At 36.6% G+C, this 16893-nt stretch overlaps 2 protein-coding genes across 2 annotated transcripts in view; both read left to right on the top strand.

Moving 5' to 3' along the window:
* The window catches only part of BOLL (boule-like RNA-binding protein), a gene marked incomplete at its 5' end in the record, with an annotated part of 29507 nt that extends 27690 nt beyond the window's left edge, over positions 1-1817 (top strand). The window contains one exon of the mRNA XM_010289048.1: positions 1722-1817. Coding sequence (XP_010287350.1) covers positions 1722-1817 — 96 coding nt within the window. The remainder of the gene's footprint in view (positions 1-1721) is intronic.
* Positions 1818-4674: 2857 nt separating this feature from the next.
* The window catches only part of RFTN2 (raftlin family member 2), a 13340-nt gene continuing 1121 nt past the window's right edge, over positions 4675-16893 (top strand). Inside the window, exons 1-4 of the mRNA XM_010289047.1 lie at positions 4675-5080; positions 9970-10153; positions 12243-12354; positions 14441-14753. Of these exons, the coding sequence (XP_010287349.1) occupies positions 4942-5080; positions 9970-10153; positions 12243-12354; positions 14441-14753 (748 nt within the window). The 5' untranslated portion in view covers positions 4675-4941. The remainder of the gene's footprint in view (positions 5081-9969; positions 10154-12242; positions 12355-14440; positions 14754-16893) is intronic.

Genomic DNA, 16893 nt, shown 5'->3' with positions numbered 1-16893 from the left:
ATTTCTTCTAAAAAAGGTGGGGGGGGGGGGGAATTTGGGTGAAGGAAAACAAAATTTTTTAATTACCAAACCAAGGAGCCTTCAGAATGGAACACTGCTGCTTTCCTAACAGCTTTAAATAAACTATGGACAGATCCGTTCTAATCAAATCATTTTACATAAAAAAATAACTGAATATCAGTGTTTTGTTTTAGTTAAAGTAATAGTTCTTGGGGGTGGGGATGTGAAAAATACTTGACAATTAAATTGCATAATTTTTCTGATGGAATTTCTTTGCTTTTTCTGTCGTTGCTTGGGACAGGATAAAAACTTTACATTTGCCTTCAGTCATAAAACGAAATAAGCCAAAAAAAGTTCAGAGAGCAACTGTGAAGTTCAAAAGTGTTGCAGTTTGAGATGATTAATATCTAGGAGTTTTTTAATGTATTGAGTCCTGTAGCTGTTCAGATAGCCTCAGATTCTGGAGATATCTGGCTAATTTAGCTTGTGTTTATAATTTGCCCATTGTATCTGGTAAATGTGTCTGTCTTCTGTTTAAAAACATTCTGTGTCAGTGATGACTGATCCATAGCCAATAATAATGCTGATTATTTATTTTTAAGTGATCCTCTTATATTCCTTTAAGCTGCAAACATGGGTGGTTATGATCCCAAGTGGGAAACACGTTTGGTCCAAATACTTTACATTTTGATTTTGTCAGAGGAACTGAGTTATCCCTTCTGTTTCTTGTTAGTTGAGTCGGTTTTGGTGTTGGTGAAATCTTTGTAAATAGTAATAACTTATTCTTTAGGTAATTGATACAGTTTTAAGGTATTTGTATATTTGATGCTCACTATTCTCTAACCTCAAGCGTAGGAATGGATCTTTAAAGGCTGTGCAGCTTGTAGTAGTGAATGTATTCCAGGTAAGCTCATGCACTCAAATGTTGGAGTGAATACCCTTCTGGCAGCTAGACCACCAGTGATGTTTTTGTCCCAGTGGTGGTCTAACAGGCTGGCAAGTGTCACATGTTCTCCTCTCAGATGACAGCCGCTTCTAAATCATGTGATTGAGCAGGAGTCATTTGTCATGATTGCGATACTACTGAAAAATTTTATAGCCCTTCTTACCATGTCCTTGTTACATATTTTAAAATTTAAAACACTGCTGCTTTTGAAGTTTTTTGAAGTTAATGTAGCATTAAAGCAGTATGATTTCTTCTGCTTTTAACATACTAGCCCATATCCTAATCAGAAGGAGAGGTGCCTTTTAAGGAAATGTTTGCTATGGATTGTGGCATAGCTGAGTCTCTGAATTGCAGATTTAGTAGCTTATGATCTTTCTTGAGTTTTGGTGTCCATTTAAAAATTAAATGCTTATAAGTCAATTTCCCTGAATTTTTATTTATTATTTTTAGCTTTTACTTTGATATTGTTTGTGCACAGACAAGGAAAACCTTCTTTGCCTGCACTGTTTTCATCATTTTCCTTATGCTTTATGATTTTAATCAACAGGAAGCTCAGATGACTTGAGAAAAGAACATACTGCTGTCAGGTACTGTCTCCCATTCTTGATCTTTTAAGATGCTGGGGGAGGCAAAGTTTAAACTGTATTTTATTAAATGGCTTATACAGGTCATATTTGGTTTTGGAGAAGAGAAGGCATTCTTCTAAATAGGCTTTGTATTAAAGTTGTTTTATAACAGATGTTGCAAAAACAGTGTGGTGTTTTTCTAATTCTAGCAAGAGAAATTTCATCAAAAAGGGGTGCCAACACCACTTGTCTACAGTGTTGATACCAAATACAGAGAGCCTGCCTTGGACACCAATAACAGCTAACGGTGAGCAAATCAGCATGGAGTCAGGAGCAGAGGGACATCTTTTTCAAAACATCAGTTTCAAGCATCAGATGATGTCCTTAACGTTCAGTAAGTTTTTAGTAATGTAGCAAGAAAGACAAAAATGCCTCCTGCACAAGTGTTTTCAAACCTCCCATGACACTGACAACAGGGAACAAAGTACATCATGAGCAAGGGACAGGAACAACCCTGATGTAAGGGTGGACAGTAAGGCTTTTTACCTCACTTTCTGATCAAAACTACTGTGCCGAAATGTTGCTGCCTCATCGTGCACTGAAAGATGTCAGTAGTCCAGCACTGAACATGCGCTCCTGTTGGTATGCTTTTACTATCTTTGTATTATTTTTCCCTTTTTTCAGCATAAAACCCAAAGGGGGGTCCTGGAAGCCTTCCACAGAAACATAGTTCCTTTGGATTAATTGGTCTATTGTTTGGCTATCTTTTGCCTTTTAAAAAGTCTAAAAGTTACATTAAGCTTCAATGAATGAGTCACATGCTCTTTCAGTGGGGGTTACTGTGATACCTCAGTGAATCACAGTGTAGTTTTAGGAATCTGTTCTCCTCTGATACCAGTTCCCAGAACCTTTGCGTTTTGGGTCACTGGAAATGGACTTCCAAACTTTATAAACCGTACTGTAGTTTATATCCACTTTGCAACAGGATACTGTAGCTATTCAGGCAGTTCCTTAAGCAGCTCTTGAATCCAGGAATGCTACAATCCTTTTCTTCTCCCAAGACATTCTGGTGCTCTGATGCAGTTTTGAACTCCTGTGATGGATGCTGCTAGTTCTTGATTGGTTTTGTTTTGTTTTCTATTCTGACCTGTGGGATCTTTGGTTCCACTGGTTCAGTCTACTGAGTTTTGAGTCAAGTTCCCCTCACAAGTTCTGCAATGGCAACTGTTGACTGAAGCTTGTAACTACTTAACTAATCTTGGGTTACGCAAAATAAGAACCATTGCTTTTATCCATAACGGTGTTTGTGCTGATTTCATGAGAGTTTGTATATACTATGACAAATCCTGTCTTGGTGAAAGCATTGAAATACTGTTTAAGCCTTATCACAAAGAGTTCAAAATACAATATTCTGGCCTCAGTAAAAATGCAGCTATCTTTAGTTTCAAAAAGTAACCAGCTGGCAACTGGACTAGTGCTGCAAGAAGTTGTTTTACTTGCAGCTTAGTTATGCAACAGCTTTATACAGGTGGATACAGTGAATCTCAATGACTGTGTGGAATGAAGCAGCAGGATTCGCAAGGCCGAGTGGACAGTTTACATGTATGTCTGGTATAGCAACAATTCAGGGATGACCTTTACTGAGGGGGGGGAAAAAAAAATAGTGTTTGGGAGCAATTTCTGCATAAGCAGATGTGCAGGAAGCTGAAGAATTCTGCTTATTTGGTATGTTTTTCTAAATTTTAATCAAGACAACACTGAGGGTTTTCCTCTTGGTTTCAGCAGAGAACTCCCCAGAACTGGGAGCTTGTCTTAAAGGCTGTAGTATTGAAGTTGTAATCATTGCATAGGCTCTGCACTCAGTGATTTTTAAATTTTTCCAAAGTTAAGTAACTTTAATGTGGATTTCAAAGGGGATATAGACTGCAGACTAATCATTCCTGGTAAGTTACTTAAAAGCTAGACCACTTTGCTTGCAGTACAGCAGGAAGAAAACCACAAATGGTTAATGCCTAACTTGCAGGCAGTGATTGATTATAGAAAGCGTGGGCATTTTTTTATAAGTTTAGTATTTTTCAGTGGCCAAAAAAAAAGTAAAAAGCTTTTCAAATTTAAATGTGCCGTTCCTTTAATCCAAAATGGTATTATGAATCTCTGGTTTTCTCTAGATGACTTTTAATTTGTCTAGATACAGTCTGAAAATAAAAAGGTAAATTTTTTAACTGCCCACCCTGACAGTAACAGGGCCTTAGAAAATCAATCACTGTTCCTTTGTTTTCCCATGCATTATCATGATCTTGCATCAGGTGCAATACAGTTACAAGTGACTTGCAGTAGTTAATGTAAGAGTAATGAGAGCCCTTAAAATTATACTAAATTTTCAGGACTTAAAGGAAAAAAAAAAAATTTAAGAAACAGTGTTGAAAGTCTGTGGCTGTGCTGACTGAGGTCAGCCTGACAGAGGAGAAGAGGCTTTCAGTTGCTCAATACCCATGAAAACTGGGGAATGAAGTCTTGTAACTACATTCATATATAACATTGAAAAAGTCTTTCTCGTTTGAAATGAGGAATATTTCAATGTCGGTTTTTTGGTGTTTATCAAAACCAGTTACGTAAGATGACTAGCAATGTAGATTCTTACTGGTTTTCTTGACATGAAAATTTTCTACTACATATTCTTACATTATTACAGTATATTACATTATGTTCATGTTTTTTTTCCTTTGGAAGAAAGTTCCTGTGGAAAGGAAATAGGAACCTAACTTTGTGATCTAAAATAAGGACTAAACTGCTTTTCATTTACTTTTCTACCCTTTGAGATGCCAGAAGCAATTTCCTCTTGAAGCTGACTTCCTTTCTGGAAATGATTTTCGTCTCCAACCATGTTGAGGCTCTTTTCTCATTCTTTCATTCTGACTAACTTGTTTTTTTCTCTCTGACTTGCTACTGCAGTTGAGTAGAACTTCTGGAGGTAAGTAATTACAGACCAGTTTCTCTCTAACTTTCTTTTTCAGTTGTTCTTCCCCCTACTGCCCCCCCCTTACCCAGTCTGTCTAGAAGAACAAACAAAGCACTATTGGTGTCCTCTGCAAGAGAGCACTGATAGGGGGCTGGCTGTAAATTGACGTGGCATGGAAAAATCTCTGCTAGTTTGTAGCAGCTCTAACATTGCTGTGAAATCAAGCCTAATCTTAACCAAGTTCGTAGCTTGAAATCGTCATGGTCTTACTGTTTCTATACAAAAAATGAATGGAAGGTGCCTTTGCTTTTTGGTTTGGGAAACGGACTTTTTCTGTGCTTGGATTTATGGCTAATAGAAAACAAAATCAAAGGGAATTATTTGGTTACTTTTTTCCCCTGTAGTGAGAGCGACAGATCTTGCTGCTCCCCCCACCTCTTCCTGTGACTTAATCATTTGCAGATCTTGCCATGGGGTGCGGACTGAGAAAGCTGGAAGACCCAGATGATAGCAGCCCTGGAAAAATCTTTTCTACATTGAAGAGACCACAAGTTGAAACAAAGACGGATTCTGCTTATGAATATGTATTGCTGGATTTTACTTTAGAAGGTATCTTTTTATGTTATATCTTTACTATTCTGAGAAAGGAAGGAATAAGATTTAACTTAGTTCTGTCTTGTTTGACTTACAGTAAATTTTAGATACTTTTATTAAAGCTAACCAAAATGTAAGACTTTTATTTTGAAACAAAAATCATGACGAAGGTCCTCACTGAGATAAAATTACAATGGAAACTACTGAAGTATTTTTAACAACCAAACCCTCCAAATTACACAACTGTCCTTGTGAAGGAAGCTGGCTAAAAACTATTAGAGGTTTTCCTAGTTTCCTGTGAGTCAGATACTACCTTCCGTACCAGCTTTTAGTAATGGTTGTCTGATTGCAGTGTGATGGTTCAGAAAGTACACTGTGCCTGACCATTAACTGAATAACAATTTTTTAAAATGCGCTCAACTTCTGAAAACAGGCTGCTGTTGTCCTTGTTACTCTATGCAGAAGTAAGTCTGTTGCTTAGCTGTGTAGCAGGAGTAGTTTCCCCTCTTATGCCCACCCCAGTCTCTTGGCAGATACCTCAGGAGTCTTACAGTTTCATCTTACTATTTTTTTCCAAATACTTTACTCATAGTTGTTGAATAGTCTTTTGAAATCGGGACCAGAATGAAACAAAATTTGTATGCGTAGCTAGAGGCAGACAGTGCTCTGTGGGATACTTCCTTCCCGAGGGTGTCCCGTCTCTAACAGAGCAACTCCCTGTTCCACAAAGTTAAAAACATAAACAAGCCCAGATGGCTGCCCTCTGAGAACAGACAGCTCAGTTTTGCAGTCACTTTGTAGTAGCTTGCATTTTTTAACAACCCAATCTACTGGAACTTCTTAATAACAAGGATTTGAAGTAAATGCAGTTGCTAGAAGGGTTTGATAAAGGGAGAAAGCATAAGTGCGTGTCTTGTTACATTTTTAGAAACTTTTTCATGTACAAGACTTGTTCTCTGGTTAGTTTTAACTCTAAAGGACTGTAGTAGTATTTCATGTACAGAAGTATCAGTCTGTTCACTGAAAAACTGCAAGATACTAATAGAAGCCACATTCTACTAAGTTACAGTACTTGACATCCAACTGTATTTGTGGTTCTGTTGATATACAGAGTTTCTCACTGGCTAGTGCTTTTTGAAGAAACAAAACTTAGAGTAAGCAGTGCTGGTAATGTACTGGAAGCTGGGCTGCTTAATGCATACATGAATTGCCTACTAATCTACTGATAGTAGAAAGGATAAAACTTTTTGAGACTGAAGAGTATTTAGTGTTCTTAAATAGTCTGTGTTCTTGATAGTTTTGCTGTGTTTTAAAGTAACAAGTTTCTGGAAGTGTTGTGTAAAGGATTTGTTGTAAAGATGGCTGTGCCTTAAGAAAAAGCACATTAAACAAGTGCAAATAAAGGGTCTTTACTCTTTAGAACTAAGATTATGAATACGGGGAAAAAAAAAAGGTATATATACTATCTTGGAGGTGTTCCTGAATTCTGTTTGCTTATGAAACATGTGGATTGGCTAAAGTACTGTGGGGAATATGTTGGGCTTTTTTTTTTTTCCTTCTACCTCAATCAACTCGCTGACATACTTGTTGCAACTTGAATATCCTTTGGCTATACGAAACTTAAGTGAGAGTCTTTTATCACTTTAGACTGAAGTTAGTTTTCACTCTGCTGTCAAGCTGTGTTATGTCTTCATGGCACTCTGTGTCTTCTGATTTCAAGAGCAAGATCTTCCCTACCATCTGAAGATCTCTGTTTGCCTGAGTGACTTGTTACCACTGGATGTGGCACCAAATAAAAGAGAAAATCTGCACATAGCTTACTGTAGGATCATATAAAGGATACTATGTCCTGCATTAAGATAATGCATTTATGCTTTTTATACTTTTATTTCAGTTTAATATGCCTTATTCTCTGCTTCATCAGTTTTATGCTATGTGAAGTTGAAATGAACCTGCTGGGGAGACTTTCAGGAGTCCCTGATCTTCTCCCAGGCGATGATGCAGATTAGGTCAACCATGCTGTAGTCTAAATTTGCTGGCTGGAGTCCCTGTGCATCTTAACTAGTTATCAGCAGTGTGTTGTACCTTGGCTTCTCCCTTCCTGGTCCCTAAAATACTCCCATCCCTACTGTAAAAAATCAGGTTTTGAGTTCTGTAGAGGTTCATGTTCATCAGGAGAATGCCAAACACTAAAATTGTAGACAGTCTTTTAGTCTATAAGGTGTCCCTGTCTGTGGCAGGGGGATTGGAACTAGGTGATCTTTTAAGGTCCGTTCCAACCCAAACCATTCTATGAATCTATAAGACTGTGACTTTTGGTGGGATCGGATAGTAAAAAGGAAAGGGAGCAGTGGACTCTGAACTGTAATTTTTAAATGCCTATCAAAGATTGTAAGTTCTATGGTCTCAATCATGAGTCTCATCTCAGTTACAGAAACAGCTGGTATTTTTTGAGGTTAGTTTAACCATAACATAGGCATGGTTTAAATGCTCCTACTCAAGCAGAATGCTTATGCCTTTTCCACATCTCTCCTTAATAGGGAAAAGAAGGCATGTTGATGCAGCCCATTAAGATGATGTGCTGTGAGGTTCTTGACACTCTAAATAACAGTATGAATACATATGAAGTAGGTGTTTTGTCATCATCTTCAATATTGTGAATTTGAAGCTTACTATACAGCTAGCAAATTAGCTATAGTTCTGTTATTGGTAAAAGTATTTTGGCTACCTGCTGACAGCCCATCAGGAAGGAAATTTTCTTAATGAAAAATGGTTAAGACGTCTGCAAAGTGCGTGAAGTGATGATCACATTGCATATATTCCTGGTTTTTTGGCTTGTGGGCTTTAGAGCAGTTGTTTCATCAATACATATTTACTGTCTCCTGGATTTACTGAGAGTGGAATCATGGGTTGGAGGCATTACAAAGGGCAAAATACCATCTGTCTGTGAAAGGGAGGGCTGTGATGTACTGTCTGCTTCAAAATAAAGGCAGGTAAAGTAGCATAAGACAGTGCAACAGCCCAGGACCTATGACTGAGAATGGCAGAGTTTACATTAATGGGTTGAGTTTGCTAGTTACCAGCAATAAGCCATCAATATATGCGTTAGTGATACTTTTTGGTAGTGTACATTTCCCATGGTACACATTATTCTGCTTTCTCTTGATAGCTTTTCTGAGCTGTTGAGGCTCTTACACTGACAAGCAAAGTAGGCCTTCATTCTTTTTTCCCTTTAGTAAAAATTGGTATTTAAAAGCATTTGTGTGTTACAAAACATTAGTTTCTGGGTTGTTGTGTTGTTTTCCTTTTTTTAAAAAAAGCACTCCATAATGTGTGTGTATATATCACTGTTATCCCCATTTTGTAGTGGGAAAGCAGTAGAGGTTGAAGTTTTACAGAACACATCAATCATGAACCAGCAGAATTCTAATTCAGTTTGCTAGAATACAGCATTTAGGCAAACTAAAGATGCATGTATCTGGTTTATGATACTTTAAACTAGTAGGATAGGTAGACTTAGTGACTTGCTGTGTCTTTGATAAAGTCTATAAATTCTTTGCTATTGCCCACCTACGATATAGGGCAGGTAGGTAACAGGATGTAAGAACATGAAATTAACTCCTAAGGAATGCATTTACAAAGTGGCAAATGAGACTTATGTAATTGCATTTGTCTATTTTCTGTAATTTTTAAGAAGTGATAGAAAAGAATCAAAAGAAAATTAGTGTATTTAATTGTTTTCAGTTTATTGTATGATTTGAAAAGGCAATGTTGAAAGCAGCCTTTAAAATGTTTGTCTGTTAGTGTTGTGAGATCTCTTAATTCCAATCGAGGTATCCTTTAATATGGTTGAACACTGGTCTAAGTGCACTGAAAGTCTTGCAAAGAGAGGGACCCATCAGAATACAAAAAGCATGGCACTTGCAGCAAGGATCACTGATAGACCATCAAATTCCAAGCCAAGCTGTCTTGTCATAAGAGTTCATATCTGTAAAAGATGAAAATTTTGATGATAACAAATATATGCTGGCAAAATTACTTCTCAGTTACTGTCTGTATATAAGTATTGATGTCCTGCTTTGTGGAGGCTCTTAGAGCATCTACAATTCCAGCTGGAGTTGAGGGGAACAGGAAATACTGACCATCAGACATACTGTGGCGGAATATGATAAGCTATTACTAGTGAGGAATCTCCATTTTCTCTGTGCAAAAGCTGTGGATCAGACCATTCAAAAAAGGTTCTCCAAAAAGTTTTCCCTTTATGTAGTTTCCTCCAATAGCTCTGTAGTACCTAGCTGTTGCCTATTGATTGGAAATGCTTGCGCATGCCAAGAGGGATGCTCCTTAGAAACTAGTAACACCACATAGCTTCCTTAGATGACATGTGCTTAGGTCTACTGGAAAAAGGAATTGGGACTATGTTAAAATTTCAATCTACAATCCACAGATTGCTTCTAAGAGATCGAAAAAAGTATTTAAGAACAACAAACCAATTGTTTTAGGCTTAAATTCATTTTATGGGAATTTACGTCACAACTAGGGTTGAAGGATACTACTTCACTATGTTTAAGGTTTTGGCTAGGCAAAATAGTTGCTTTAAGTTCAGACCTATTGTGTGTTTAGATGTTGATGTGCAGCTCTTATCTTGGCAAAGCTAGATCCAACAAAAAGTGTTGCCAAATAGATTAAAAATAGATATTATTAACTTGTAAAAATATGTACTTCAACGAGTTGAATACTGTTGAATCAGCTGTGAATCTGCTTTTTCTTGTACTGATACAACTGTAGCTTTTTTAGTAAATGCCTTGGGATAGATTTTGTGTGGTTTAAATAAAAGGAACTCACCAAAAAGTATATGGACATACACAGTATGATGTGCTTCTCTTCTGCTTTTGTGCTTTTAGCTTCCTCAAATCCAGAAGTTATCAAGATCAATTCTGTGTTGGATATAGCATCTAAGGTGGAAGAATATTACAGCAAAGGATATGTTGTAGGAGCTGTTCATCCTATTATATTGCCAATTGGACATAGAAGGAATTTTCCTGCAAGTCACATGTATCGAGTGGTACTTTCACGATTAAAATTAAGGTAACAGTGAAATAATTTGAATATTTGAAGTCCATTATTAAAGCCATTTGTAAGTGGATTGCTCAATGTGCATAATTTAATACCAATTTGAAATGAGCACCTCAGAGAATCAAATAACTCTTCCTTGTCTAGAAAGGTAAGCAAGTCGGTAATGTTTTTTCAGTAACACTAAGCACACAATAGGCTAATTTTTACTTTGCCTTAGTAAATGTCCAAACAAAAATCCAAAGCTGCTTATCATAATTTTTGGGAAGATAAATTTTTAGTTTACCCCTTTATTTTTAAAGCACTTTTATAACTATTATCTGTCTAGAACGCGCAGCGAGTACAAGATTAAACAAAACACTAAGAGTAGTAAGCTGCTTTAAATTCTCTCATGTCTGGTTTTTCTTCATTTTCAAAACTTTCATGATTTCTCTTTTCCCATAAAAGAGAGCATTATTCAGGGAAAATTGCCTATAAAGTGTGAATTAGTTTGTCAGAGTTCATTTTTCCTTCTTAAGAAGGCAGTAATCATTCTGTGATGGGGGCATCAAAAGCTTGGTTTTGACACTGAGGGAGAGTTAAGAATTTGTTTGTGTTCCAGCTCCATAGTGTTCATTACTTTTGTTTTCACAGCATTGTGATCACCATGTGATCATATAGAAAATGTGCAAAGAATTTTTACTATTGTCTCCTTTGAATGAAAAAAAAATAACCTTTTGTTCTTATTGTGAATAGCTAGAAAAGTGGATTTCTTACTGCATTAAGAGCTGTCGTGCTTCCTCTTCTCTCCTGAGTCCTATTGCAATGCACAGAGGTTCTTTCATTTTCTTTTGGAAAATGAGAAGGGTGTGAGTTGGAAGGTGCGCCTTGCACTCCAGTAAAGCTTCTGTAAAACATGGTTCATTTGAGGGAGCTTCTTAAACACTTTGCTTAAACAAGCATTGTCCATGGTATTTGCTGTTCATACAACTTGCCTTTATAAAAGTCATCTGCAAACAAAGTGAATGTTGTCCATGTGGGCAAATGCTTGGGTAAGAAAAGCAGAATACTTGCTCTCTGGAGCTGAGGTTTCTAAGAGCTTATATTGCCAGTGTGCAGCTCCCGCAACTCACCTTATCCCTATAGATGTAGGATCCTTATGAAGTGGTGGTTTGAACTTCTAGGCCCTTGAATAGGTGAAGGGCAAGACTGCAGCCTGCAAGTAAAACTGTTGGGTGTAGGTTGCCAGTTTCCTATGCAGGTGCCATGTGTACCTGTGTTGGTTTTTCTGTAGACAAATACACCTTTTCTCCAACTGCTATCTGGAAAGTAAACTTTTATATTTGTGTGTGTAGCTTTGATGTTTCATTCTAAAGCAAAAGATTGCATGAGGGAAACATCAAATAAAGTCCCATTATATTATTGATATACTGATATATTGTGATATATATACACACACAATATATGTATATTGTCCAAGTAACAACCTAACTGGCTTTAGATAAAACATGGTTAGTACTATTCTTCAACTTTAAATGGGAGTTAAAGCTTGTTGAATCCTCAAATCTGAACGATTTAAATATTACCTAACCCAAAGTAATTGTTAATGTATTATATTTCTAGTATTTGCCTACATTGTATTTCATACAGTAGCTGCAACTCTGCTGTAGTTACAGAAACCGAACAGCAGCATGTTAACAGTGTAAAAGTACCATTTCTATTCATAGTGTGTGTTTTAGAAAATTCAATCTGTTTTGTGCTTGCTACATTTATAGCTTAAACTTCTATTTTTTGCATTATTGGAGGTTTTTGGGTTTGTTTATTACAGAAGTGGGGCTCTTTGTCAGTAAAGCTTAGTTACCAAAAGATATCTAGTGATAGTCTTCAGATTAAATTCCTTTAAATACTAATATTCTTACCCTGACATTGTAATACACAGTACTTGCCACTTTGTAAGAAGCAGGACAAAATGCCAAAAACTGCCAAGTTATAAATAAAAGTATGAAGAAGCATTGCCAGTATTTCATTCATAACTGTTCCAAAAGAAAAGAATTCTCTATGCAAGTATTTGCCCAAGTTAGCAGCAAACTACTGACAAAGACTGCTTTCTTTCTTTTTCTTCTAGCCAGAAGCATGTAGCACCCAGAGGACAAAGGCACCCCAGGCTGGTGATTGAGGAATGTCCTTTAATGTATGAAACATTGACAAGTGAGGTGGTGAAAGAACTATTAGAAAAGGTAATGGAGAGTTTTTTCAAATTCTCTTCAGACTTTTATTTTTACCTTACATATAAGTTTTATATTTAGTGGTTGATGGTTTTGTTAGTTTTGAGTTTTAACCTTGGTTTGTTTTATAAGAAGCTACAAAGTCTTTTCTTGTTGCGAAAGTAGTTACTTTTCTTCGCTAGTTGCTTATTCTAATTTAGGACTTACAGGACTTAAGCCCTGTAAAGCTTTGGGAGACTGGCCACTTATACCGCTGAAAGCAGAATCAGGCCCAAACTCTCTCAGTCAATCTTTATAAGATGCTTGTATGATAGCTTTTTCTGGAATTAATATAAATATTAATAAAATAATAAAATTAATACATTAATAAATTTAGACATCTGAAGTTTTGTGTTGTTCTGGGTTAAGGAAGGCATCCCTAATGAACAAGACATATTACTTTTCTAAGTGATTTTTTTCGTTCTTTAACAGAAATATAAAATACACAGTAACTGTATTAAACATTTGGCACAGCTTTTGAAAATACTGTGTAGTTTAAGAAAACTAAACTTCCACTGGAATGCAAGTTCTAGTTCTTTTCGTGTTTAACTTCCTCTACAAAATTGAAAACTTAGTGAAACAGGAAACCATTGTTATTAGAAGAGTTGGAGTGATATCTTTTACATTAGTTGCCACGGAAAGAAGTCAAAGAAGCAGCTTATTGGAGATGTTTAATGTTCTTTGAAATGATCACAGAGTTGTTTTAAATTTCTAAATGGCTTGTTCTGAAATCTTCAGGTGTTTCAAGTTTAAAGGCGGATTCCATTACACTATATGCATATTGCCAGTTTGGTTGTATAGCATACCAGCAAACATTTAAAGGAAAATATACTTGAAATTAGCAGTGATTGTCTTGCAAGGAAATCTGGAACAGAAGTAGTATGTGAAAATAAAATTATTTTTAAAATGCTCCCAGTGTTTTAAAAAGACTGAGCTGGTAATCCAGTATAAATTTACTTTTTTTTTTTGAAAGATCTGAACCCATAAGACTTTGGCATATCAGGAAAAAGATTGTGGTCATTACCTCTCTTTCTGCATGTTGCTTGTCACATTTAAAATTATTTTGGTTGTCTTGGAAGCAGTAGCTCTGTATAATCAGTGATTGGCATATCATGTCATTGCTGTACATACATAATGATGGTAGATAATAACACTTCAGTCTATCACGGTACTAAAAAGAAGTTGTAGTACCATCAGCTGTTTGAGTGTTATTCACTCTCTTGAATAATAGTTTGAGTTAACTGGGTAGAGATCCTGCTGTCTCTGCTGTCACTAATCCAGTATTTCCCAAGTGATTTCTTCTTTCTGGGCTGGGTTTTCTGTATTTTCCTGGAAATGCTTTACTGCACAGGGGAGCTTGTTGCACGAGATGGCAATGGGATCACCTTCCTAAACAGCAGCACTCCTTACCCCAGCAAAAGCCCCCTCTCCAAGAACAGACACATCCCATAGGTGGCATGTGTTCTACAGTTGTATTTGGAGACTTGAGTGCGGAGAAGACGACCCACCACTGGCTGAAAGCAGAGTTAAGAGGATTTTAATTTGCTTCTAGCTCCCTCCTTTCTCTGCTCCTTCACTATTCTCAGTAATAGTGAAGCTGAGTAGCCTCTAAGGGAACCAGGGGATAATGAATCATGATGCATGACAAATGGATATTTCTGTAGTATTTGTGGTCAGTAATTTTAATATGACTGGTATCACATGTTTAGAGAAACAGTACTAATTCTTGCACCAGGCTATACTGCTTATCACTATGACACAGCAAGTAAAATGCTTTGGTTTTGTTCTAAATGAAGGATTTTGTATACACTGAAGTCAGTACCAGTGTTGCCCACCTTATTTGGCCTGAGTCCAAAGACATACTGGAAGACTTCCATTTACTTTGAAACATGGGCAGTGTACAAAGACAAGCCATCCTCCTATAGTAGTGTTTTGTCTCTTACACTCTTGAAAATCAGTGATTTAGTTAAACATAACATGTATATACAAGTTTTGGGGTTTTTAAAGTTACGTGCAATTCTAAAATCACTTTGCAGATAAATTTCTGTTACAAATACAGGTTAATGAAGCTGCTAAAAGAGGAAAGAAGTTTGTGGGATTTGTAATGCAACATTTTCCTCAACCTAAAGCCTGTAATGGAACAAGCACAGATGGAAGTACAGAGCTGGAATCAGTGCTGGGCAGAAGAAATAGGGAACACAGAAGAAAAAATTCTGATGAAAACTATAAAAACTGGAATGAAGGGACATTGAGTGGTCACTCATCTGAGAGTGGGATAGAGGAAGAAATGCAAGGAGACAGTGGTCTGTTACAGGATGCAGATTTCCAGTTTGGAAAAGAAGTCAGCTCTGTTAAACCACGAAAAGGAGACGGTAATAAATGTTGCTTGTTTATTGCAGAAAATAAGGTATTTTACTGAGGTGTTGTTTTAAAAAGGTGTTGGAAAAAATAAGAGCAGCATGTTCTATTGTATCAAATAGTGGGTTTGGAAGATGAATCTTTCTTAAATGCATACATATTTCTAAAAAAGTTTTCAGTTGAGGAAACAGAAGGAATATTTACCTTTTGCTCTATGTATGTGTGAACTGTGGTAATATATTAAAATGATATTTCGGTTTCATATAGACTTATTAGAATTATTATAAATGTACTGTCAAAATTCTAGTTTGTAATTTAAAGAAAAAGAAAAAACAAACAAACAAAAAAAATCACCCATGGTGGTGTTCTGATTTTTAAATGTGGTGGTGTTTTGCTTTATGTGTGTACAACAAATATGTGACATTTTAGAAGGATGCAGTTGCTTTAAAACCTTTTCCTAAATGCATATAACTTTCACTTACTCTTAATACTAAATTGTAAACATGTAATGGATTTCCAAGAATATGTTATGATTCCAGTTCTCCTGCCTGTTTCAAAACTGACAACAAAGAGAGCCCCTTCCAGCTAGAGCTGTAATTTTGTGTGCTTCTAGCCAACTCACATAATGTAGAGCAAACAAATCCGTTCATAATGGATTCTTTCTGGTTAACACGCCTTCAAGAAGCATCCTGAAAGAGGTCACTTAAACTAATGCATTGACCATGAAATCAAAGAGGATAATGGTTACAAAATGAATTTACATGAGCGAAAAGTAAGCATTAAAAAGTTGTATAGGAAGGAAAAGTATTGTTGAAAAATGTTGGTGCTGTGGTAGAAAACCTAGTTGTAGAAGAATCTGAGGTAGTTTAGTCTGTGTGAGAGATTGCCTGAAATAGTGTCTCCTGATTCTGAAGCACTAAGGCCTCCTGGTTTGCCTGGAAGAAAAGGTGAAAAGGAAGAAGTGATCTAAAGCATGAGAACTAATGCAAGACAGTATTGTGTAGAAAGCAGGCAGCATGAAACTCTCATGTTTTGACATAATAGGTTATTCCCTGATAGACAGAGATGTTTTAATTGCTCTCAAAAGCAACCTTTTCACTTTCCTGTGAAGTTAAGCACCCTCTCCAGTTTGTAGGCTGTCAGGATAATGACTGTAAGCACTGCGATAATTAATGTCCCTCTGATTTTTAACACGTGAATTAAAGCAGTTCTTGTACAACATGCTGAGTCTTTATAGCATGATCTATTAAAGCTTAACTCTTTCCTTACAGCCTGAAATAATGGGTTTGCTATATGTAGCAGAATAGAAATCCTGTAAGTAAAAAGCAGGAAATTCTTGGTTCTGTTAAGGAGTTTTGTTCATACATACTGGTGCAACCAGGTAGATTAGCAGCCAGTGCATCCCTTGCATGCGGTGTTCTCCAGGAAACTTCAGAAAGCTTTGGTAAGAGTATGTAAGGCTTCTCTACTACTAGTCAAATACTCAGGAAAGTTATTTGAATTCATAAGACAAAACATCTGAAAACCTAACCATCTTTCTTTGTAAATGTTCTATATACTCATAATTTTTAAAAAATACCGATGGGAACTTTCAAAGAAAGTCTTACATGCATGTAGGTGTGTTCTGCCACTGCAGTATGCCATTTCTAATTAGGTCTGCTCAAAAGATGCAAAGCTGTGTCTGAGTTCTAGATTTGGAGGTCATAAAGTATGAATTTTGGCTATTTATAAATACACCGCTTGCAGAGGCAAATTTCTGATACACATCAGCAATTGAATTGGGAAACGTGATTATTTTTTTCTGAAGAACAAATCTAAAAGTGATCTCACTTTAGTATATGGGGAAGGAAATCAAGGTGTGTGAGGATAAACACATTTATGCTACTGCAACCACCTGCGGAGGTGAAAAAATAAAACTGCATAGAAAGGAGTCATGTCTTACTGATAAAATTCAAAATTTTGTCCTGAATTTACCTTGTTCTAGGCACCTGATATTACTTCCAATGGGTGTGGTAACACTTCTCAAAAGTGAGAGGGATTCTCCCAGAGATTGGTTCAGACTGCTTACAGTCCAAATCCTGCTTTGGAAATCTCCTCCTATTTCTGGAGCCTTAGAGAGACTAGCATCTTAAGGGGGGGGGGGGGGGGGGGGGG

The sequence above is a fragment of the Phaethon lepturus genome, unplaced genomic scaffold, assembly GCF_000687285.1.
Source record: "Phaethon lepturus isolate BGI_N335 unplaced genomic scaffold, ASM68728v1 scaffold14956, whole genome shotgun sequence".
Taxonomy (NCBI): Eukaryota; Metazoa; Chordata; class Aves; order Phaethontiformes; family Phaethontidae; genus Phaethon; species Phaethon lepturus.
The sequence above is the reverse complement of the archived record's forward strand: the minus strand, read 5'-3'. Positions and strand labels throughout refer to the sequence as shown.